Genomic DNA, 25,594 nt, shown 5'->3' on the forward strand with positions numbered 1-25,594 from the left:
GGGATGGAGCTGACGTCCTCCAGTTCCTTCATTCAATAATCATTTCCCGAACACCTACCAACCTCCGGGTCCTGGGGGACAGCAGACAGCAGGACAGACAGGGTCCCTGCCACAGGGAGCACGGCATCCCGTGACATGGTTCTCAATGAGGGAAAATCAGAGTTCTGTGTGATTCCTGGAAATTTCCTCTAAAACACCTTTCAAGTATCAGGTTCTTTAAAATAATAGGACTCCAACCCAGACCAGTTGAATGTAAATTCCTTATGGGAAGCAAGAATCTATCTCTTTTTTAAAGCTCCCCAGGTGATTGAATACACAGAGAGAGTTGCAGATCATTGGTCTGGGGGAGACATAGACATTCATCCCTTAATTACAGTAATAAATAGCAAGGTGAGTGCTAGGGTGGAAAATCTGTTAGCCTCAGTACTTCGTGGGACGTCCTATTTGGGAGCCCGACACCAGATCTCTGGGTGCGACCATCTCTCTTGTTGGCTGCTTTCTCAGAATCCAGCCACTTTTATTCTTTGAGTGATCAGAGATGCACATCCTCTTTCCTGAGACCCCAAAACCCAGGTGGGCACCATCCAAGGAAAGCTCCGCCCAGATAATGTGTGAGTCGGAAAGGGTGTTATCCGCTCAGGCTGTTGGTCACGAGGGAACTGGAAAAACATGCCAGTAATTATGCCGTTACAGTTTTGTTTGCATCGAGTAGCAAAATAATCATTTCCTCAGCCCTGTTATTTTTCAGCCTGACGGGTCGCACTCCTGCCTTTGCAGAAACTCAGTTTGCTTTCCCCTTGCTGGCTCTTCTGGGTCTCCTGAGCTGTACTTTCGGTTGGACAGCTCTTCAAGCTTTCTGGAGGGGAGCACTGACCCAGAGCATCCCCTGGACAGAGGGAGGCTGGAGTTCTCATGGGACACAGATGAAAAGCACCGAGACACCTCAGAGGGTCAAGGTAGAACACTGTGTTGGCTAAAGTAGGTAAGGAAGGACATTCCTGGGAGGACGTAGGGAGTCCACATAATCGGTGCAGAAGGTGGCAGAGCACAAGGCAAGAAGGACATGACTTTTTTCACCCAAGGGATACCGCCATTTGGCTTAAATACTTCCCAGCCATATTGTATGTTTGCTGGCTGTTTGTTTGTTTTCCCTTCTTTCGTTACTGAGAAAAGTTCAGTCCTGGGGAAAGGAGGCGGATGGTTTTATCTTGAGTCACGTGTCCTGGCTTTGGCCAGCAGGGCGGAACACTTCAGTCATTCCTTCCTTCCTTCATCCATCGCACGCTTATTGAGACCCTACTGGATGCCAGGCGTGCTCTAGACCTGCGCTGTCCAGTAGAACTTACTGTGCTGATGTCCAAGTGCAGTAGCCACCAGCCACATGTGGCTGTTGGGAGCTTGAGATGTGCTTTGTGGGACCAAGGACCCAAATCTTCAGTGTGATTTGATTTTAATTTAAATGTAAACAAATAACATATTAAGCACCACAGTCGTTGATGCTTGAGATGGAGTAGTAAACAAAATGATTTTAAAAACTCCTGCCCGGGCTTCCCTGGTGGCACAGTGGTTGAGAGTCCGCCTGCCGATGCAGCGGACACGGGTTCGTGCCCCGGTCCGGGAAGATCCCACATGCCGCGGAGCGGCTGGGCCCGTGAGCCATGGCCGCTGAGCCTGCGCGTCCGGAACCTGTGCTCCACAACGGGAGAGGCCACAGCAGTGAGAGGCCTGCGTACCGCAAAAAAAAAAAAAAAACTCCTTGTGGACCTTGTCGTGGGGCAGGAATACTTCCACTAGAGAGAACTGCCCTGCTGTTAGCAAATAAGAGAGAGTGGATGCTACCAGCTCAGAAACAAAAGTGATCTCTACGCTCTGCCAGTTTGATGGTCTCACCACATCCCAGATCAACCATGCCATGAATTTTGTAAGGTATTTTCTTCCTAACTCCTCCCTCCTCAGATCTCATAGTTCTTCCTCTTGGCAGAAGTTCTCTACGTGTCCATTGATGGGACATTTCCAGCCCTAGGCATCTTCCTGTCCAGTGCATTGAGCATGTTTGCGTCTCGGGAAAGCTTCAGTGATGTGGCTTGTCCACCAGTGGCAAAGAACAGGGATGCTGTGCACTCTGGGATGCTCTAAGCACATCCAAGTGCACCCTGGGAGTTTGAATGTGAGCCCAGGTGGCCCACAATGTGGGCGATCAGCGCTGCAGAGCCTGTTATTCTTCCCCAGCCTCCCCCTCACATGTAACTGCAGATGGAGATTTTTCTCAAGGGCATTGTAGAGGAACGGCATGTCTTAAAAGGTCAAGTGGGATAAAGGAGGGGAGTTTCTACCCCTTTTTATTGATGGCAGCAGAGATTTAGATGATCATGGGCCCAATGGACAGGGTTAAGGTCCAGTTGTTGGGTGGATGGATGGAAACTCTGGGGGTTTTATCATCACCATCATCATCATTCATTTCCTTCCTCCCACTTGCTGCCACTCTGAATCATTGCCTAGCACGGAGAGTGGTCACTACGGACCCTCAAAATAGATGCCTGGGGAAGCCCTTCACGATCTGCCAGACTCCAGTGGTTAATAATATTAGCTAGCATTTCATGAGTCTAGTCGGCCCCTGTATCCACAGGTCCACATCCAGGTTGTTTGGATCTGGAACCCGCAGATATGGAGGGCCGACTGTAAGAGATGGAGCATCCTCGGATTTTGGTAGATTCGCAGTGGGTCCTGGAACCAGTCTCCTGCATATACGGAAGGATGGCTGTGTTTACCCTATGTGGCTTCCTGAGCCAGACGATTTCCATGTGTTATCTAAAGTCACAGAAACCCCAGAAGGTAGATGCTATGTCTGCATCCCATTTTACAGATGAAGAAACCGAGGCTGAGAGAAGTTAAGGAGTTTGCCCTGTGCCTCACAACTGGTGGGGGTCAGAACCAAGATTCACTCATGCTTCTTTCATCACCGGGGGAAAAAGGAAAAAAAAGTTCACCAATAGGTCATATTGCACCCACTGGGCTGTTCTGGACCAAAGCTCTCCTGCTCATTCTTTCCCCATCTAAATCCTTGTTCTCTTCATCTGGAAGAGAATCCAGGTGGCAAAGATGTCCAGTAACCAAGAGAGGAGCAGTGCACATCAGAACCTGAATCCAGAGCCACCAGCATTCAGCCAGCTGCTAAGCAGCCGTCGTTTTCTGTGTTGGTCCCCACAGCATCCCCAGGGGGCTGGCACAGAGAAGGGCACTGAGGCTCAGTGGGTTTGAGTGACTTGCCCAAGGTCACACAGCTTGGCAGTGGCCCAGCCTGGGTTTGAAGGCAGGTACAGGTGACTCGCAAATGCAACCTCTTTCGGCTTCGCGCAGCTGCCTCACTGTGAGGCTGGCCGGTGGTGGACCCCAGGGGAAAAAGCCAATCACAACAGCACAAACCACACCACGTGACCACCATGGCTAGTGTGGTCCCATTTCCACACTTGTGGGCTGTTTCCCTCTGGCTGATGGCAGATCGGGCTTTAACAGTTGTGTTTGCTGTGAGCATGGGCGGAGGAACCAGCTGTTCTGCATTAGCTGGGAACACCTAGCTTTCAGATTCCTTTATAATCCTGTCCCTTTTGATCTCAGACTGTCCAGACCCCTCCCCAAACTGCCAAACTGCAGTGCTGATGGAATTCTCACTCGTTTAAACCTTAGCTTCAAGCAGCATAATTAAGAACGAATGGCTGCCTTCCCTCCAAACGTGTGCAGTTGTTCCACTGCAGAATCGAAACGATGCTGGCCTGTTCTGCGCCTTCACTCACTCCACGAGGGCACGTGGGTGACCATGCAGTGTCATCCTGACCTGGATTTGAATCCTCTCTCCATCCCCTTCTACCTGCGTGATCTCAAGACAGGTGAATCCAACCTTCCTGAGTCTCGATTTTCTCACCTGTAAGAGGGAGATGATGATGTTAGCAATGGCCAGGTGGGAATCCGAGGTCTGCCTGAGGTCCAGCTCTGCAAGCTGTCTGATATGCAGCCAGACGTGGGCACAAAGGCTCAGGCCTGGCACCCACGTGCGTCCTCGTGTTCATCTCTCCCATCATCTAAACGTTGGGCCCAGGATGCTCAGCCATGGTGACGGCACTGAGAAGACAGAGATGGCCGGGTCCGCCAGGGAGACCACCTGGTTACATGAACGGAAGAGGCATAAGAAGAAAGCGTGACTGATTCTGGCCCCAGGTGTTCAGATGCAGCCTAGGTTTGAGTAAGAAACATGAGAAAAAGTAGTGGAATCCAGGTAGGGGCTTTCACCAAACAGTAACCCAGCCCACTAGTAACCAAGCCCAAGCAATCTCTCCGGCCCTGAGTAATCATACCATGAATTCCTCTCCCTTTGGGTAAACCTAAGGAGATGGACAGAGGAGGGCCTGATATGCGAGGCAAGGCCGGAGCCCTCTCCCCACCACACCTTCCTCCTAGGGTCATTATAAAAATGAGAGATAGTAAAACACAGGGCCCAGTGCAGAGTTGGGCATTTATTACAAGTTCCCAGAACATGGGTCTCTTATTGTTCTTCTTATGATAGCTAAAACTCCTGGACAGTTATTAATTCTGGACCAGAATCATGGTCTGGCCTGTCTTGTGGTCAGTCTGTAGTTGAGCAGCCCGGCCCCTATTGCCCCTTCCTGCTGCAAGGCTGTTTGAAAAGAGCCTTGGTGTTGGTCAGCCTTCTTGACTGCAATGGGCTGAAGCAACACTCTTGAGTCATCGTAGCTGCAATCTCCCCGAAGGTTCAAGTTGGAACCTTCCTCCAGCGTTCTACCTGTAGACCTCTTCTTCAACCTCACTTCCCCCACCCCATCACCAGGCTCAAACAATCTGTCCCTGACCAACCTGGTGGCCTCTATTAGGCTCCCAGGCAGTTTCTGAACGTGTCAGATGTCAGCTCTGACATCTGGATGGGTCCCAGCCTGGGAAATAGTCACAGAGTAGATGCCAAGGCAGAGAGCAGAGACCCAAGCCTCCTCCCACACATCTTGTCCATCTGAAGTGAAACAGCCCCACTGAGGCCAGATTGGGCATCTGAAACCCGGATTCTGGCCCTGGCCCAGTGCCCATAACACTGCTTAGTCGGAAAATGGAGAGTGGGAAAGAGGAGGCCGTTTGGTGGTGCTGGCCAGCCTTCCCAGGGTAGGGCCTGAGTGGAATCCCACATCAGTGTTTTGTTCCCTCATGGAGGAGGGATGGAAATTGTGTCCCCAAGAGCCGCCGGCTGTCTCCTGTGTCCTTTCCTCCCCCAGAGAAGGAGTGTCCTCGCTGCAATTTAATTGTGTTCATCAGTCAACATTACTTGGCAGACCCAGCCAGGGGCACAAACGTTGCCACTCCTTTCTGAGCATAAGTGTGCTCTTTGAGATGCTGGAATGTGGTTTAAGGCCAAGCAATTTTTTATTACAGAGTCAATCTTTGTTTAAAAGTTTGCCACCCTGGGGAAGTTTCTAACAAGTTACTTTAAACAAGGCATTCTCTGAACACCTACAGCTAAATGGTCCCATTAATCCAAATTGCTTTGCCGGGATGCGGTGCAGCAGCCGTTCAGCAACAGGGCAGTGTCCGAGATGGGCTTCATTGAGAGCAATGGCTGCAGAACCGAGGTGCGGCTTGTCGTGAATTGATCTGCCAGGAGATGCCCGCTCCCCCCGGTGTCCCCGCCTCTGTTCATCCAGCCCCAAGCGTGCACAGGGTGCTCTGCTAGTGCTTCTGTGGTCTCATTTCATCTCTCAGCTACCTGGTGAGGCAGGACCTCATCATCCCCATCGGAGAGACAAGGGATGTGAGGACTCACCCAAGGTCACTCATCTCCTGAGAGATGGAGCTCAGGCTTCAACCCACCTGTCCTTAACCACAAGCCAGGGCTTCCCAAGTCTGAGCCGCAGTGAGCCAGATGATTTAAAGGAGTACGCAGGTGAGTTTTTGAAAATGGCAGTATTTATCTATATTAACACATGTAAGGAAAAACTAGCATGCCCCAGCTTTCTGAAGTTGAAGTTTTCTTTTAAAAAAATAGTTGATCTAAATAAGAAAATATTAATAAAGCAAACTACAAGGGGTGAGTGGTTCTTCAAATATTCAACAAATATTTATTGAGTGTCTACTATGTATGCCAGGCACTTTTCTGGGTGCTGGGATACAACAATAAATAAAGCATATTCATGGTGTGCCCACCACCCCACCCGGTGCTGATGAGAGAAAGAGACAATAGATAAGAGAATGGGTAATGCGTAGGGTGGAAATATGTCTGAGGAAAATTACAGCATTGGAAAGAGAAGGGAGGGTGGGCCAGGAAGGCGCTTTGATAAGGTGGATATGCCAAAACATTGTGAGAAAAATGTATGAATGACCAAAAAAAGAAGAACAGCATAATGGCAGGGGTCAGCAAACGTTTTTATTAAGGACCAGATAGTAAATAAAATATTTATTATTTTTAGGTTAGGTTTTGCAAGCTGTATGGTCTCTGTCACAATGACACAGTTCTACCACTATAGCAATAAAGTAGCCATAGACAGGATGTAAACAAATGGGCATGGCAGTGTTCCAGTAAAACTTTATATATGAAAACATGTGTTGGGCCATAGTTCACAGACCCCTGAACTAGACCATTCTGCCAGATCTCCCACATTCAGATAATGGCCTTGCCCAGAACACACCTGTCTCAACCTTTGCAGATTTAGTTCCCTATCCACCCACCCATCTTCCCAGGCATGGCCTTTCCTGCATTATCTCAGATGAGTCTGTCACCCAGGTGCCAACGTTGATGGACTCCTTACTTCAACTTTCAGGACCCTGGATAGAGAAAGGGTGGTAGAGATTCCCACGGTCTTCTGGTCAACATCCTCTGGAGCCTGGCCTGACCCCCACCCAGCCGCGGGTAGCTGAACTTGACATAAAACAACAGTCTCCTTTTACTTTATTTTTCCCCAACCTGCATGGCTTACCAATACTGAACTTGAGCTAGAAAGAAGCACATGAAATCCATCTCACCCGTCAGTGTTGCCTGACCAGGGCCAGGCAGAGACATGGCAGTTTGTTCACAGAGGGGCCTACATCACTGTAGGCCTATCCAGCCCTTCATAGTATGTGTCAACCAGAGCAAATTGGATGTTCTTACCACTCAGCCTTCTCTGAATAAGCCTGTCAGAAATAGCTGGTGCCCCTTAGCACTTAAATCACCCTGCGCTACCTACCTCAATCTGAATCAAAAAGGTTAATGACATTGAACCCTGAGACTCATTGATTTCAGGACGTACCCCAGCTTCCCGCTTCCCCTCAAAGCACAAGACTCATTTGTCTTTCCTTGGCTGATCAGGCAAGTTGCTGACTAATGCCCTGAAGCCAGCTAATTCTCAAAGATTTCCCAGAGTGACTGGACACGTGTTCCTGTAGTGCTTTCTGTAAATCTGGTTGATTTTGTGTGTCTGGTTCCCCACCGTCTTTCTGCCTGGGTGTGTCTGGGCTCCCTGTCTGTAATTTGTCCCATGAGTCTGCCACAGGTTGCAATGTTGATTTGACAAAAGAGAGATGAATTTTTAACCAAGGTGATGACCACAAAATACACTCTAATGATATATCAGCTTTAGTTCCTCACTATTTATTTTTATTGAAGTATAGTTGATTTACAGTGTTGTGTTAGTTTCAGGTGTACAGTAAAGTGATTCAATTATACACATACATATAAGTTCCTCACTATTGAATGACTGATCCATTCATATAGTCAATCTGTTGACTGACTAGTCAGCACATGCTTAGCGGAAACATACAATGTGCCAGACATTTGCTAGGACCTGCAGTTACAGCCACCAATAGGGTAGTTAACATTCCTGCCTTCATAGATTAGCATTAAATAATTATATCCTTATGACATTGTTAGGACAGAAGTTCACATACATATAATATAGGAAACCAACCTGTATATAACCTTTTCTCTTCTAGGGAATCTAGAGAAAGCTTCCCTGGAGAAGTGTCCTTAAACTGAGAGAAGTAGAGAAAGAACTAATTGGGTGAAAAACAAAAAATAGGGGACGAGTATTCCAGGCAGAGAGGGCTGCGTGTGCAAAGGCCCTGAGACATGAGGGAACATGGCCCATGCAGCAAGTTGAGAGTGTTAGGTGGACAGGGTATGGTAAGGGGATAAGCCAGTAGAATGAGGCTGAAGAGGTAGGCTGACCCAGATGCTGTGGGACCCTGAGAGCCATGTTAAGAAGCCCCAGTTTATCCTAAAAGCATCAGGTTACCTGTGAAAAGTTTTTTATTGGAAAGCGCCATGATGAGATTGCTTTAGGTCTTAATCAGTTGCTTGGCAGTGGGAATAAAAGGAAGGAAAAAAAGTAGAGAGCTATATCAGGCTGCTGCAAGAAGGGAAATACAATAGCTAACATTTTCTGCTAGTGGATATATACATTATAGTTCAGGTAATTACTTTCCATCAGGCCAGCCGCCCCTGTTGTTTTGGTACAGTTATTTTTCTCTCTTTGCTGGGCCTTTCCGCCCACACGGGTTTCTTAGTCCCCAGGCCCCTGGGTTTCCTGGAGGGACACTGTAACCTGGAGCCGGACCCAGAAACCTTCTTTCTCATCTCTGTTTGGCAGAAATTTTCCAGGACTGAGGCCATGGGAAGTGTAGCAAAGGGATCAGAGTGTACACTTTGCAGAGTCAGCAGAGTCTGAAGCCAGCCTATCCCATTCACTGGTCATGAAACCTTGGACAAGTTGCTCATCCTTTCCATACCCTGGTTTTCTCATCTGTCAAATGGGAACCATCAGTCACCTACCTCAGCCTTCGCTGTGGGGCTGAAGCTGTGAAATGTGAAGTGCCTTGCCTGGCGCAGAGAAAGTGCTCAATCAATAAATGATGACAATAGGGTGACAATAGGGTAAATCCACTAGGTTGACAGTTTTTCAAGTGCAGAAACAACATCTGTTTCACTTAGGTTGTGTCTCCAGTGCCGGGGGCAGTGCCTGGCACATAGTAGGAGCTCAGTAAGTCCTTACTGAAGTAAGAAATCAGGGAGCAAATGGATCCATGGCCATCCCATGTAACACCACTGTGGCTGCAGTGCCAGTTGCCACTTATTCCCAAGTGGTGGAAGACTCGCTGATCCTTTATTGCATGTTTTTTTACTTCCATGATTATTAAAAGCATCTCAGAGTTTTTTCCTAGATTGAGGACCAGTGGAAAGGTTTTTGTCTTTACTTATTTCTTTCCACCAGAGGCATTTTCAGATCTCTCCGCCATAGAAATGGAAAACATTCCAAAGAGCCAGAGAGTCCATTTCAGAAGAGCAATGGGCCATGGTGGGTTCTCGTAAATCCTAAAGTTGGCTCAGCCACTTCTCCCCTTAACTGGAGGTGCCGGCACAGATGGAGAGGAGCCCCATCTGGGGGTCCAGCAGGCCAAGGGATGGTGATATGTCACACCTGTCCGGCCACATGCTGGCTCCCTTGCAGCTGGGAGAGGGTCCGATATCACATGTAATCCCCTGATGTCATAAGGCAGGTGTCTCAGTTGTCCCTATCTCCACAAGAGGGGGCTGGGAGGCAGACATAGCAGCACTTTCCCTCCAGTTTCCATGACCACACCATGTATCCTCCAGGCCTCCTTGGTGAAGCCCTTGGACTCTGAGGTCAGGTGGCCAGGTACAAATCCCTGTTCCTGTTATACGTGGACTGTCTGACCTGGCACGAGTAATTTAACCTCTCTGTACTTCTTCATTGCAAAATGGGTGATGATAACAGCACCCGTCACATGCGGTTGTTGAGAAGGCAAAATAAGAGTCAATATATGGCAGGTGCCTGGAACACATGATTTATATCTTCAGTAGCCATCATCATCATCATCATTATCATCATCATCATCATCACCATTTTTAGGTGAGTTATCCAAGCTTTGAGAAGCTCAGTTTGCTCCACTGTAAAATACAGCTACTGCTGCCTACCTTCTGGAGTGGTGCAAGGATCAAGTGAATAGTGCATACAAAATACGAAATACCAAGCATGATTCTTTTTTTTTTTTTGCGGTACGCGGGCCTCTCACTGCTGTGGCCTCTCCCGTTGCGGAGCACAGGCTCCGGACGTGCAGGCTCAGCGTCCATGGCTCACGGGCCCAGCCGCTCCGCGGCATGTGGGACCCTCCTGGACCGGGGCGCAAACCCGCGTCCCCTGCACCGGCAGGCGGACTCCCAACCACTGCGCCACCAGGGAAGCCCCGAAGCATAATTCTTATTGTAGCTATGTTATAATGACTTTTTTTCAGTTTGAAGTTTGGGGCTTCCACTGGTATTTTTTTTATTGTGGTGAAATACGTATATCATAAAATGTACCATTAGTGGCATTTAGCACATTCACAATGCTGTGCATCCACCATCACTATCTAGTTCCAAACACTTTAATCATCCCGAAAGGAAACCCTGTGCCCACTAAGTAGTCACTCTCCATTTCCCCCGCTTCCCAGCCCCTGGCAATCACCGATCTGCTTTCTGTCTCTATAGATTTACCTATTCTGGACATTTCACATAAGTGGAATCGTACAGTATATGGTCTTTTTTGTTTGGCTTCTTTCACTGACATCATGTTCACAAGGTCCATCCATGTTGAAGCGTGTGTCAGTATCTCATTACATTTTATGGCTGAGTGATATTCCGTTGTATGGATAGACCACATTTGCTTTATCTAGTCATCTGTCAGTGGATGTTTGGGTCATTTCCTCTTTTTTGCCTGCTGTGACTAGTGCTGCTATGAATATTCATATACAAGGGTTTTTTTGAACACCCGTTTTCAATTCTTCTGAGTATTATTGGCTTTTTAACACATGTGGTTCAGCTATGTAGGAAAAGGAAGAAACAGTAAAAAGATAAAGTAGGAAAAGAGGGATTTCGGCTTCTGTATCTGGATTTCCTTTTTCTGCCAACCTCAGCTGTTTGAGAGCCAGCAAGGGAACCAACCACAGAGAGTTTGGTCTTGGCTTTGTTCTTGAGCTCCTGGGCGCTGTCCGTGCCCCCAAGGGCCACAGCTCCCCCTGGGGAAAGCCCTGATGACTGTAACTGGTGTGCCTGGGGAGGCCAGCTAGCCAGTCATCCTTCCCCTCCCTCAGAGGGAACAGGCAACAAGAGCTCTGGGATAATCAAGCACTTACTGTGTGCCAGGCTCTGGGCTGAGCCTTTCACATACATGATCTCATGAAGTCTTTGCCCAACTCAGACAAGGAAACGGAGGCTCAGAGGGGTAAAGATCTTACAAGATCACACAGCAAGGAAGGAAATAGGCAAGCTTCAAACCCGGTCACCCAACGCAGAGTGATGTCCCTGCAGGACAGTGGCACATCTGGCTGTCACTCAGTTGGACTCATCTCAGTTGGACCTGCCCAGGTGTCTGCCTTGGTGTAAAAGGGATTCTATGTACGTTTGGCAATTCCATTTCAGGGACCTTGCACAGCCTCAGGGATTTCATTCAACCTTTGTCCCTGTGTATATTAAGCGACTATTCTGTGCCAGACATGGTGCCAGCCAAACCTTTCTCAGCTGGGGTTCCTCATCTGAACCTCAGAACACAGCAGATCATCAGAGTGACCGTGTTCTTGATTCTTGCAAGTATGGAACATAACTAGTACCATTCCCGATACACAGGAGGCAAGCTAATCCAGGACATACAGTGGATGCCCCGGGAGCAGGGATAAGTTCTGACAGAGACATGGTCTCAGTCGATCACCGCTGTGTCTCCAGCATCTAGAACAGTACCTGACACACAGTAGGTCTAACATAAATATCTGCTGAATGGATGAGCAGGGATAGAGTGACGTGAACAAAATACACATGACTCCCCCCCCATGCAACATACATACATCCTGTTTTACAATTTACAATACAGTCCTCTTTAATAGTCCAAACCGAGGACCTCGCACTGCAAATAATTCATCAATGATCAGTGAATTTGTACCAGCACCTTTCCAGCATAGCCATGTGTGAACAGGTCTTTGGAATAGTCCCAGATGACATTTGTTAAACTTTTTTTTCTTAAGAAACACCGTCACTATAAGAACAAAAGGGGAGTGGGACTAAGGCATTACCCCTAGTAAACACATCATTAAAGGAGTGCCTGTAAATGGATAGGCTTTACCCAATGAGCAGGATGCATGAATTCATGGAGAGTCAAATAAAACCGGGGCTTAAATTACCCCCATTGAAATGGGTCCATACAACTCAGTGATACCAGTTGAAAAAGCTGAATCCGGGCTTGCCTGGTGGTGCAGTGGTTGAGAGTCCACCTGCCGATGCAGGGGACATGGGTTCGTGCCCCGGTCTGGGAAGATCACACATGCCGCGGAGCGGCTGGGCCTGTGAGCCATGGCCGCTGAGCCTGCGCGTCCGGAGCCTGTGCTCCGCAACGGGAGAAGCCACAGCAGTGAGAAGCCCACGTACTGCCAAAAAAAAAAAAAAAAAGAAGAATACACTGGGTGTAGCATGTCCTGATCCTCCAGAATCTTGAGCCTAGAATCTGTGTCTGCTTGAGGTTTGCAAGGGTGGCTACAGCATTTTTTTTTTTTCCGTGGAGGAGTGTATGGCTTCTCTTCTGTGTTGCATCTTGACCTTGTTCCAATACGAACAGGCTAGTGAACCTGGCAGGCTGCCAAGGTGCTCAGGGACAGTCAGCTGTCTTGTGAGCTAAGTCTCACCCCAGGGCTGAAATCTGAACTGACCTAACCCTGATGTTCTGGGAGATGGAGATCCTTGTTGTATTCCACCCCCAGCAGAACGCAGACATTAGTCCTAGAGAAGTAATAATAATAACAACGATAGTGATAGCTAGCATTTCAGCCTTCTGTGGGCTAAGCTACTCAACCTAGAGTGATCCCTGTTGCTCTCCCCTGCCCACCAGTCATTACCCCACTTCTGATACCAGTTTCCGTATCAGCCAGGATTGTTCAGTTGCAAGCAACAGTTAATGCCCTCTTATTTCATTTAATCCTCATAGCCACCCTATAAAGTGTAAGTATTGTTATCATCCTCAGTTTTTTGGTTGTTTTTTTTTTTTGCGGTACGTGGGCCTCTCACTGTTGTGGCCTCTCCCGTTGCGGAGCACAGGCTCCGGACGCGCAGGCTCAACGGCCGTGGCTCACGGGCCCAGCCGCTCCGCGGCATGTGGGACCTTCCCGGACCGGGGCACGAACCCGTGTCCCCTGCATCGGCAGGCGGACTCTCAACCACTGTGCCACCAGGGAAGCCCCCATCCTCAGTTTTAAAGAAGAGGAAATTGAGCTTCAAATAGATGAAATGACCTGCCCAAGGCCACACAGTTCATAAGTGGTGGAACCAGAACTTGAACCTACATCTCTCTGTATTATTTTAACCACTTCAAATACTGATGTGTTAGTGTTGGTGCATTGGGGACACTTGTCTGGTGACTGGTTATGGATCATAGGTCATTGCCATCATTTGAACCCAGGGGAATGTGAAATGGTGTAAAATATCTGTTCTTAGCCATACACACAGAAGGAAAGTTGAACTTATCAATACAGATCAGTTTAGTTTAACACTGATCCTACTCTATCCATACTCTATCCCTTGCCAGTTGAACTGACACTGAGCCGATTCTTGCAAAAACAGGCAGGAATTGACCAGGCAAATGTGCCGGAAAGGTGTCACCAGCATAAGGGACAGTACAGAACGGACTTCATTCTGGAATGCAGCACACGTGTGCAGAGCAGTTTCTGTGGGCCACTCTAACACAGGCATGAGGACCCAAAGAGGAAGAGGCATGTGGCTGCTAGAACCTGCCCTGTTTCAGGTCTGTGGGGAAAGAGAGACGAATCAGACAAGGTTCATGTCCTCAGGTAGCTTACAGTCAAGGGAACTGAACATATATAACTTATAAATGGGAACACAGGCATATAAGAGTTAAAATGTCACAGCTTGATAGAAGATTGATAAGGAGTGGGAATGCCTTCCCTCCAGCATTTCTAAGCAAAGGATCTAGGGACTTCCTTCTGAAGGCTCCCTTTTACTGAACACCTACTATGGGCCAGGTACTGTGTGTGCCATACCCCCAACACACAGGCAACTCAGAGGGCATTGTCATTCCTATTTTGCAGATTAGAAAACTGAGACTCAGCGAGCTTGCTTAAAATCAAACAGCCAGAAAGTGGCAAAGATCAGAGAGAAACTTCTACAAACACCTTTCTAAAAACAGCTTTCATTTCAGCGAAGTTTTGGCTTTCCCACATAAATCGCATTTACTTTTAAGATTCAGTCTTTTGATGTCCTCCAAAGGAGGGCTTGTCTTGCCCCCCTCAAAACCAAATCAAATAACTGGCTGTAATCAGTCGTTGTAAAGGGATGCAGAATTTAGTTAACCAAATGTTCTGCTCATTTGAGATGTCTCGTGGCATATGAGGACAACCAGATTTCAGAGAATTAAAATACAATCAAACAGACTTCACACTCACACACACGCGTGCGTGTGCAGCTGAATGGCAATTCAGTTCTTCATTCATGATTCCAGTAGTGTTCTTGTATCAGGCTCGGCCTCTGGGTGCTGATTCTTGTCAGTTACCTTTCCATTACAGCCGTCTGCAGGAAGGGCTGCCGTGTTTAGAGTTCCCACTGATGGAAAGTCAGATAAACTGCCTCTTAGAATGGCTGATGTATGCTTAAAATGAAAAATGTGTGTTTTACAAATGTTCTGTGAAAGCGTTGAGGCTTTGAGAAATGGTTTGCCAGTTCCTAGAAATGCAGTGAGCATGTTTTAATTCTGTGTCATTTTCACCAGTAACAAAAAGATGCATCCAATTAAAAGCAATTGGGTCTTATTATCCAGGTGGTTATCTAGTTTGCTCTCTGCCTGTATGGAGGGGAAGAGCTGTCCCCTGGTGCCTCCAGAATGCTTTGTGCTTTAGTTCACCTGGTGTTTCACCCCCTATCCCAAGAATCTCCCTGTTTGTCTGCCTTCCCCACTGTCCCCACCACTAGAGGACAGGTACCATGACTGCCTTACCCACTGAGGTTCCAGGGGTCTGGCATCTGACCTATCAAACTGGGAAATCATGTTTCCCAGGAGAGCAGACGGAACTTGCAAAGTCTTAAAGTCATGAAAGGGCACACAACGTTTAGAGAACTTCAAGTAATCTCGAAGACTGAACAGGCAGAACCAGCTGACAACCCACTTTCTAGCCTTGCTAAGGAGTTAGGACACTGTCCTGCAGGGGATGGAGAGCCACCAAGGATATTAAGTAGAAGAGGAGGCACGATCAGACTTACGTTTTAGAAGATCTTACAACTGCTTCCCCGAGGATGGATTAGAGTGGAGTCTAGAAGCTGGGGCTGCATTTTATCCAGTTCACTTTTCCTCAGGTACCCAACTATGGCTGTAATTATGCCCCCAGGGTCCAGGAAGAATTACAGCATCTAGCTTTCCCTGTATCCTAGCACTCGGGTCTCGCTGTGAGCTTCCACCACGTTTGGATCAGGGGTTGCCTTCTCTTATCTCCAGTTGCCTTTGCTCTTGCCTCTTCTTCAGGGAGCCCCGAACTTGGCCTTTCCTCTGGTTGTTCTGGAGTTCTGGCCTTCCTGAGACATTTCCTAGCAGATAAGAAGACTTCGTTAAGGCTCAAGCATGAACCATCTGGAAAGTCGAGGACAGTGATGGCAGTGTCTCTCCCCAACCCAAAAAGAAATAAGCCTTATGGAAAAATGGGTCTGAATCCACTTGTGAGATGGAGTGCAGTGAGAGGAATCAGGTGGCTGGGGTCAGATTATAGACGGCACCACAGAAAGGCCCACACCCCGGACAGATGGCTTTATCTATATGAACTCCTATGTGTAACATATGCTCCACAACAATCCCCTTGGAAGGAAGTAGGAGGCTTCAGAAGGTGGCTGCGGTTTCCTCTGCTTGTTTCCTGGCTCTTTCTGAAGAAATGAAGCACATTCTTGTAGCCTGTTCACCACGAGGAAAGCAGGATTGAAAAGAGCCTGCACTCTTGACCTGGGGTGCTGAGGTCCACATCTCAGCTCCACCTCTTCTAAGACTTTGGCCAAACTGTTAAATCTGTCTGTCCCACTTTATTCACATATAAACTAGTACCTGCTTGATGGGGTTACTGTGAAATGAAAAGAAGGAGGAGCACTTAGCACTTTGCAGGCAACGAAAGGCATGTTTTCTACCCTCATTGTTATTGTTTTCTGCCCCACATCTCTCCCAGGTCACAGACACAGGGAGCAGCATTCCTGGCAGATGGAATGGGATGGGCAAAGGCACAGATGTAGAAGTGAATGCCTGTGCTCTCCGCCCTCGGGGGCTGAGCCCGTCCCATGGGGCGGGCGCTGTGCTGAATCACTGTTGAGCACCTACTGTGTACCGGGTCCTGGAGGAACAGAATGGAATTAGACCCAATGCCTGCTCACCTTATGACTCTAGCCAGGCTCCTGAAAAGTATCGTCCAGGGTGCCTGATTGAAAATCCCGGGGCTATTAGCAGACAGATGGGCACCAGCTGGAACAGCTGCCCCGAGTACTGAGGAGGATAGTTCTCTGCCGTGCCCCCCACACCCCTTGCTGCTTGACAGAAGGTTCATTTGGGTCCCACTGGCTGTTGGTACCATGGGGAAACCAGAAGGCCCCTGCTCAGACCTGGCCAGCCTGCTGGAGAAGCCCACCAGCCTCCCCGCCTCCATCCCCTTTACAGTTTCCTTCTCCCTGCCCACACCACTGGTAGCCAGCTGGTCAGTTCCTGTGCAATGATGTGAGCCCCAGCCAGGCCCTCGACCCTTGGGGCAGCCTCAGTCCACGTAATGAGTCTTTCTGAAAGCAAAGAGAGACTCAAAAGCATCCTTTGCATGAACATTTCCACATCTGGGAATTTAATCCTACAAAAATCTATCATACCCACATGTGGAAAGATAAATGTGCGAGGATGTTCGTAGGAGCAATACCTGCAAGCAGGGAGGCGAATGAGGAAACAACCTAAATGTCCATCACTAGGGGATCGGCTGTGCCCATTCCACAGGAGGCTGTGTGGCCATTAAAAGGATGAAGTCTGGGGCTTCCCTGGTGGCGCAGTGGTTGAGAGTCCGCCTGCCGATGCAGGGGACACGGGTTCATGCCCCGGTCTGGGAGGATCCCACATGCCGCAGAGCGGCTGGGCTCCTGAGCCATGGCCGCTGAGCCTGTGCGTCCGGAGCCTGTGCTCCGTGACGGGAGAGGCCACAACAGTGAGAGGCCCGCGTTCCACAAAAAAAAAATTAAAAAATTAAAAGCCACGAAGATGCATATTCCCGTTTCTGTAATAAAAAATGGATATAAATACTACAGCATCTACTTCATAGGGTCGACATGAGGAATAAGTGAGTTAATAGGTGCAAAGTGCTTAAAATAGTGTCCCCACATAGTAGGTACTCAAGTGTTAGATGGTGTTGTTGCCTCTGCTGTAATTTCATGATCTTGCTGTAGCCTGAGTTTCATAGTTATAATTTTAAAAGCACAGGAGATGGTTACAGTTGGCCTTCCCACCATCGTGGTTTTCTGTACTCAGGTTTATCATAGAAAGATGGAGGATGACGTTTCTCCTGGGGTCACACATCCCGTGGCAGATCCATATGCTCAGAACCATCTGATTTTAAAATGAAAACTTCTGTGTCCTGGGCACCCCCTCAGTCCTGGGCACCCCGAGGCAGATGGCCACTCTCCATATGCCTTTGGTGGCCCAGTTGCTTTAGGAGGAATACGGACAAGGCATCATTATTGCTTTTCACATGTCATAGGAGAAGACATAAAAACGGTACATCAGGATGGAATATTTTTTAGCCTTATAAAGGATAGAAATTCTGACCCATGCCACCACATGGAGGAACCTTGAGGACATTGTGCCATGTGAAAGAAGCCAGTCACATAAAGATAAATGCTGTATGATCCCACTTATGTGAGGTCCCTAGAGTTTGACCACTCTGAATATTCACAGAGACGGAAAGTAGAAGGATGGTTGCCGGGGGCAGGGGATGTGGGGAGTTGTTGTGTAACGGATTCAGAGTTTCAGTTTTGCAAGATGCAAAGAGTTCTGGAGATGGATGGTGGTGATGGTTGCACAACAATATGAATGTTCTTAATACAACTAAACTGTACACTTAAGATGGTCAAGATGGCAAATTTTATGTGTATTTTGCCACCATTTAAAATTTGAAAAATAGAAGGGTGCATCAGCTACCACAAATATTGTTGCACAGGGTAATGCAAAGATGGTACTTAAATTGAACATATATAGGAAATAACTGTACAGATGATACACTAGTGCAAGAAGTTGGGGAAATACTGTAGTATATTCTGAGCTCAGATTGAAGGTGCCTCAATGCTCAGCTTGCCCGATTCCACAGGCCTCCATCCACTGCCTCTCACACACACTTCGCTCCACAAATGGCCCACCCACTGCATCCAGGAGGGCTAAATCCGGTGCCCTCTGGGGTCTGGGCATACCTGGCAGCATCAGGGGTTTGAAATCCTGACATTCACTCAACTCTTTGCTGAACTTTGCTTTAGCGCCGTCAGCCTCGCCATCAGCCAGGAACACCTTTGGCAGCGTCTTAGCATCCTGTATCAGGGAAGGGGTATTGGGGTGGGCAGGAGGGACCCAGAGGAGGGCAGTTGGCTCTGTGATGGGCTCCTTCCAAGTGGGACTGAGCAGGTCCCATCCGCTCCTTGCCCTGCCACTCGCTGCCTGCAGACAGGCTGGGCTGTGACTGGACTTCTGGGCACCCGAGGACCTAAGAGCTCTCCCCCTTCTTCCTGGGTGTCTTCATGCCCAGAGCTACATGCGTATCTGACACACACAGCAGTGTGGTGGTCCTCTGGGAGCCAGTTCATAACTGTGACGCCAGCTGGGAGACTGTAGACAGGTTCCCATCTGTGGAGCATCTCCCAAACCATGCTCTGCAGAAAATTCGTGGGTATGACGCACAGGGAGCTTTCCAAGTTCAAATCCGGTTGGGTCTTTATACTGCTGTCCTCAGTTCAAAATGTCTTAAGCTTCTGATGCTCACTATGGCAATAATAATACTATTAAATAGCAGTTAACCTTTATCAAGGGCTTACTGTGGGCTGGGTGCTACTGCACGGGTCTTACATGCATTATTTTATTTAATACTCCCAACACCTGAGGCTTATTGAGATGAAAGTAACCTGCCTGAAGTCTGGGCTCTCAGGAAGAGACCGTGGGGAGAAGATGAAGAGGAAGAGAATTAACTACCAATATTCATGCTTGGCTTGAAGCAGCACTTCCTAAACTTTAAAGGGCACACACATGCCCTGGGAGTCTTGTTAAAAGGCAAATTTTAACTCAGTATGTCTTGGGTGCAGCCTGAGGTAGGGCATGTCTAATAGCAGTGGGCTAATGCTGCTGCTCCCAAGACCAGGCTCTGAATAAGGAGGCAGTGGAACACATGTGTGTTTTCTCTTGTACCTGGGATGGAATTCATTCACTCATTCATTCATTCATTCATTCATTCATTCATCCATCCATTCATTCATTTGTAGAAGCCATCTAGTAGCAAAGAACGCCAGCTTTGCATTTGGAACCAGGTTCCAATCCTAGTTCTGCACTGTTCACTAAATGGGTGTTTTCTCTGAGTCTCAGTTGCCCATCTGTAAAATGGGAATGAAACTCGCATTTTAGAGACCCTTTGTGATTATTAAATGCAATAAATTGTAGCAAAAGTCTGCCCTGGGGCCTAGGGCATGGTGGACATTTCATAATGGTGGTGCTTCGGGAGCTCATTTTACTATTCATGTATTTCCTTCTAACCGAGGTTCCCACATGGTTCCAAGAAGTTTATTTACATTAAAATAAATGTATTTATTAAAACAAATTATTTACTGTAATATTTATTTACTTACATATTCCCATAAAGATGTCCCAGTGGCTCCAAAGGCCACAGTGATGGGTCCCAGAGGCCCACCATGAATCGGAGGAACTGGCATAGACGTGTCTTCTGATAATTTCCACAAAAAGTGGAAGGAAATTGTGGAGGAGACAGACACAAGTGATGAGCTGTGGAATTCACTTGGCAAATGACTCCACCAGAAAGGAGTGAGAAATGCGTGTGAGGGGGAGAGAGTGGGAGAGAGCAGGGAACTGGGTAAAATGACAACAGATAGCAAGCTGTTAATTATCCAGAGGGAACTAAATATTATGTAGGCAATTACCAACAGGCGTCAGAAAGCCCCATAGGGAAACCTGGTCCTCAGCCGAATTGTCTCCCCCTGCAGAAGGGCTGGGGGACAGGTTTTAGCTCACGGGGCAGGATCCTCACCCAGGGAGGGGGAGGCAGGGTCCCCTCCGTGTCCAGCCCAGCCAGGACCCAGCGCTGTGCTTTGAAAATCGCTTTACCCACAAGCTCTGGGCCTGGAATCCGCAGCCCCCTCCCTGTCTACGCTCCCTCCCCTAAGATGTCATCTTTTGAGACGATTTCATGTGGAAGCATCGCTAAGTAAATTCGCTAAATGCCTATTCATCCCCGTCAGATGGGGACGCAGTGAAGCGGTAAATGTGACAATGGCCCCAGCTCGGGGCCCTGAAAAGCGCTTTCTGGGGCTGCTAAATGGAGCCTCAGCCGCTGACCCTGGGAGGCCTGAGGCTTCGTGAGAGGGGGCCCAGGAGCCCCGGCCCGGCCCCTTCAATCCTGCCGCTCTGAGGCCGCTCAGAGGCCCCTCTTTATTATTCCTGCTGCCAGGGACCCATTCAGAGGTTAACTTGTCCCGGTATTCATCAGGAGGACAATAATGAACTGTCGCAGAGAGTAGAGAGGGGGTTGGTAAACAGGAGCTGCTAAGACGCGGAGATGGAACGGGCCTCTATGGTTTGGAAAGAGAGATTGCTTTCATTTCCTTCGCAGGCTGGTTTAGTTGCCACCTCTCCAGCGACTTCAAGAGGCCCTCTGCCCACAGCAACCCGTAACTGGGAGGGAAGCACGCGTGGGCTTTACCTCGCCTGTTTGCGGAGATGCTCCACGTACGCACGGACACGTGGACTTGGCCTTTTGCCTGCGTCCCTGGGGTTCGCCTCTGTGCGCATCCGCAGGACTAAGCCTTCTGTGTTTGTGCCTGGGCGGGTTTACCTTGCTGTAGGCACACGGGGTTTTTCTGGCATCTGCGGCCACTAGAACGGCAGGTTTTGAAGTGGTGTTGATTTCTGTAAACTAGTACGGGATGTCGGCCGTGCTCGTTTCCACTGCAGCATCTGTTAACTTCTCTGTCCCCCTCCGCTGAAATTATGAGTTGGTCAACAACAGTTGTCCAACCAGAGAGCAGGGGCTTGGAGTGGCGCGACCGCAGGTGATGCAGGGAACTGAAGGAGGGGGTGAGGGGTGAGGGGTGAGGGGTGAGGGCGGCCCTGACCGGGTGGTGGGAGGCCAAGAGCAGAGCAGCTCGCATTTATTGTGCACCTACTGAATGCCCTTTAAGTCCACCCAGTTATGCATCAGTATGTATACCTACTGTGTAAGGGGCAGCCAGGTAAAGGCCACCACTCAGGTTGAATGACTTACCGTAGGACACACAGCTGGGTCAGGAGTGGAGCTGGGATCTGTCCCCAGCCCTTTCTGCTTCTAGAGCACAGGCATCGCTTTCTTAGGCACCCACCTGCCCCCCAAAGTCTAGCCTCCTTTCTCTTCCCAGAGATGTGCCTTCACCGTTTCTCCCAATTTGAAACAATGGTTGACCCTTTCCTTCTAAGTAAAAATCCCTGAGCAGAGAAGCCAGATGATAAAGGAGCTGTCACTTCAGCACCATTTACCTGTTTGGGTTTATTCAGCGTAAGAGGCAACTGCGTTTCTGGCAGATGGAGACCCCGTGTGACTGCCTTTTAAAGTACTGTCACAGCTGTATGCACAAGCTGATTAGCTGTGACTACAGTGCTAGTGCTGAGATTGATGGCGATAAATCTGGGATAACAATGCTGGGAACAATGTCACCCGTTTGCATCGCACTTCGTATTTCTTAAAACTCTCTCAGTCAGCCTGGGGGTTATGGATTCATTCATTCATTCATTGACTCATTCATTCCTCAAAACGCATTTGAAGGAGTCAGTTTAAACTCATCTCACCTTGAGTCATCCATTCATCCAACAAACATTAATGTACCTCCTAGTATGTGCCAGTGATGAGTGAGTTTCATTAGGTTCTGTCCTCACGGAGCTTACATCCTAATGTAAGCAAATATGGCTCTTTCAGATGGTGATGAGCTCATGCTGTAAATACAGTGATGTGATGGGGGTGGGGGGAGGCAGGTGCTACTTTAGGTTGGGCAGCAAAAAAAAAAAAAAAAAAAAGAAAAAGAAAAGCTTCTCTGAAGAGGTGACATTTGAAAGGAGACCTGGATGACAAGAGCAGACATGGAAAGATATGGGGTAGAATTTCCCAGGCATGGCAAGTGCAAAGGCCCTGAGGTTACTCTGTATCTGGCATTGACGTATTCACTGATGCCCTACTGTTTGCCAAGCCCAGTGTTGGGCACTGGAGGTTCCAAAACAAATAAGGTACTATGCTTATTCTCAAGGAGCTCACAGCATATGGAGTATGTAAGAGACAAACAGTCCATTTTAGCATACCGTGGTAAGCTCAATGATGGCGACACATGAAAGAAGATGCCTTACCTACCTGCATGGTGTGAAAGAAGGAGAGGACCTGGTTTCTGTGACAAAGAAGGGAGCCAGGACACAAAGTCTCCATGATTTCTGGAGGACCCTGACTTTCCTCTCGGTTTGCTTCCACAGGACAAATGACCAGCTGGTGGCATTTCTCTCCCGATACCGAGATATGAATTTCTTGAAGTCACACGGCCGGGACAATGCAAGGTAGTATATCCTCCCCCTACCCTTGTGCAAAAGGGAAATGAAAATCTGAGTGATCATTTGGGGGCTTCCTTCTAGGCTGGTTTGATGCAGCCAGAGAAAAGTTGGGGATGGCAGAGAGGCCTGGCATGGATGGGCCTTGGCCCTTTCTTTGTAGCATCTGAAATGGTGTCTCCTGACAGCCAGGGACAGAGATAACAGTGAATGTGTCTCATCGTGTCATAGTCCTTTACACCTTTTCCCCCAAGCCCTTTCATGAGTCCATTATCACATTATGGCTGTCCTTCAAGGAAACTAGGGTAGTCATTTTAATACCCAATTTATCGGTAGGAAGACTAAGGCCCATAGTTTAAGTAAATGATGTCCCCAGATCATTCATTCGGTCAGCCCGTCATTCAACAAATATTCACTTAGTGCCAAGCATGTGCCAGGCACCCTTCTAGAGGAGAACAAGACAAAATCCTCACTCTCAGGGAATTTACCTTCTAGCAGGAAAGGGTCTCATACCAGCATGGAGTTGAACTCAAGTATCCCGACTCCCAGCGCTGTGCCCTCATCATTGCCTCACTCTTGCTGCCTAAGACGTTGGCAGGGATTTGAGGCACCAGAAACCCAACCTGGATCTTTGTGCCTCTCTCACTTACACTGAGCAAAGCCAAACAGCATCATTACAGTCCCGCTTTGAGCTGAGTCTAAATCTCCGTGGCCAGAGATCAGCTAGAAGGGACACAGTCTTGAGCACCCTCTGTAGGAGGGACCACAGGATCCGCTCCACCATCTGGACATAAAACACTGCCCAGGATCACTCTGCCATCTTAGAGCCTTTTCCTAGCGTTGCATTCAGAGCTTAATCTGGCAGCTCACAGGATACCTTTAGCGTGTTAATGTGTTTTGTTTGGCCTTCGTGCTGGTTTTGTTTTGTTTAATTCAGGTGCTTCATTTGAAAGTTAATAGCCCCATTTAAAAACAGCAATATTTCCCAGGGAAATCCAGATTTCCAGCTCATCTTAAAAGAGCCAAAGGTCCACTAAATCTGTGCTTGAATTTCCTCATGGAAGTTATGATCTGGATCTTAGACAAAGCCCACGTTCTACAGGTTGCTGCAGTCCTTGCTGCCCTCTCCCCTAGCTCACCCTGTTGGCATTTCAGTTTGCCGTCGCTGCTGTAGGTGTTCTCTGCCACTGCCAGTGGAGGTGTCATTTTAGCTGTTTCTGTGATCCACTTTACCCAGATATCCACAGAAGGGATCCACAGAAGCAAGCAGCGAGCTCCATTTCCTGAGCTTTCAAGAAGTAACCCCAGAATCCTTGGGTTGTATCATTTTCCTTAACTTTAACTTTGATTGCATCCAGCTGTCTATTTCTAGATTGGGCCTGTCCTACTGGCAGCCTGCATTCTTTACACTTAAAAGGAGCCCCCAGACTTGAAGATGCTCTGTAAATTAGCACAGATTAATATAGCATGCTCTGGCCACTACACTGAAGAGGCCTGGTGGATAAAGAAGAATTGTAGACATATAGTGGACTGTGTTCCTGCTAAGTGCACATCGCTCTGCTGGGCCCTTTTCACACGGGATCCAACTTTATTCTTACAGTCACTCCATGTAAAAATACGTATTATTATCTCCATTTGTCAGGAGAAGAAAGGGGAGCTTTGGGAGCCCAAATGATTTTCCCAAGGTCACACAGCTGGTAAGTGCTAGAGTTTGAACCCAATTCTCTGGCCCCAAAGCCCCTGGAAGCAGGGTGGAGCTGAACAAGATTCCATGGAGGTGGTAAGTTATCAGAACTAGACCAGATATTGGTATCCCCACCCTTAGGTAGAGAATGAAGATGCTTCTTCACTTCCAGGTAACTTATAATACATGTTTTGTGCAAAGTCATATCATTAGAAGGGAATCCACTGTAAGTTGATAGACTTGTGTCTGAATTACATCCACCCTAGTATTGTTGTTTCAGCCTGCTCAGTATTTATTCTCTATCTACTATTTCCAGACCCTGTGCTAGGAACTGGCTACAACACAGAGGTTAAAATCATGAGGTTTTGAGGTCATACCTCCTGGGTTGAAGTTCTGATCCACCACATCCTGTCTGTGTTTCACTGGGCTGGTGACTTAACCTCTCTGAGCCGGTTCCCTTATCTGTACAATGGAAGCATTAATGGACTTATACACACGAGATTGTTGGAAGGATTAAATGAGATGTTGTATATAAAGCATTTGGCATATCGTAAATGCCCTATGAAGATGATGATGGTGATGGTGGTGGTAGTGATGATGTCATTGCCATGATAAACATTGGACCCAAATACTGCAGGTGGGAGAAATAAATAGATGGTGTATAGGCCAGAGTTGTGCCTCTGGGTGTATGAGTACATCTTGTCCAGTTGATGTGCATCAGCAGTTGACAGGTGGTACCCAAACGGCACAGCAGGATAAAGACGCAGGCTAAGGAGTTGCTGCTTGCATCTCCCTCTAAAACCCTAAAACCCAAGGCTCTCTGGGCAAAACAGCTCACAAGTTCCAACACTCACGCATGAGTCCTCAGCTGGGATTCTCTCACTTAGATGAATTCAGGAGATTAATTTAGAATTAATTCAATAGTAAAATGAGCCATCAACGGTGACTTTCTCCTCTTTGTCAGTTGAGGCCTCACCTGCTGAGTGAACAAACCTAGCCACGCCCATCTTCCCTCATGTCTCCCACGGGTGCAGCCTGGGTGGGGCTTCGCTCTGGCTCTGCA

General features: G+C 48.1%; 1 protein-coding gene across 1 annotated transcript in view; it reads left to right on the forward strand.

Annotated features, from left to right (window-relative positions):
• XYLT1 (xylosyltransferase 1) overlaps window positions 1-25,594 on the forward strand; it is a gene marked incomplete at both ends in the record, with an annotated part of 305,248 nt that overhangs the window by 243,596 nt on the left and 36,058 nt on the right. The window contains one exon of the mRNA XM_079718602.1: window positions 22,776-22,856. Coding sequence (XP_079574728.1) covers window positions 22,776-22,856 — 81 coding nt within the window. The remainder of the gene's footprint in view (window positions 1-22,775; window positions 22,857-25,594) is intronic.

Source organism: Hyperoodon ampullatus (assembly GCF_949752795.1).
Source record: "Hyperoodon ampullatus genome assembly, chromosome: 14".
In the NCBI taxonomy this organism is placed as follows: Eukaryota; Metazoa; Chordata; class Mammalia; order Artiodactyla; family Ziphiidae; genus Hyperoodon; species Hyperoodon ampullatus.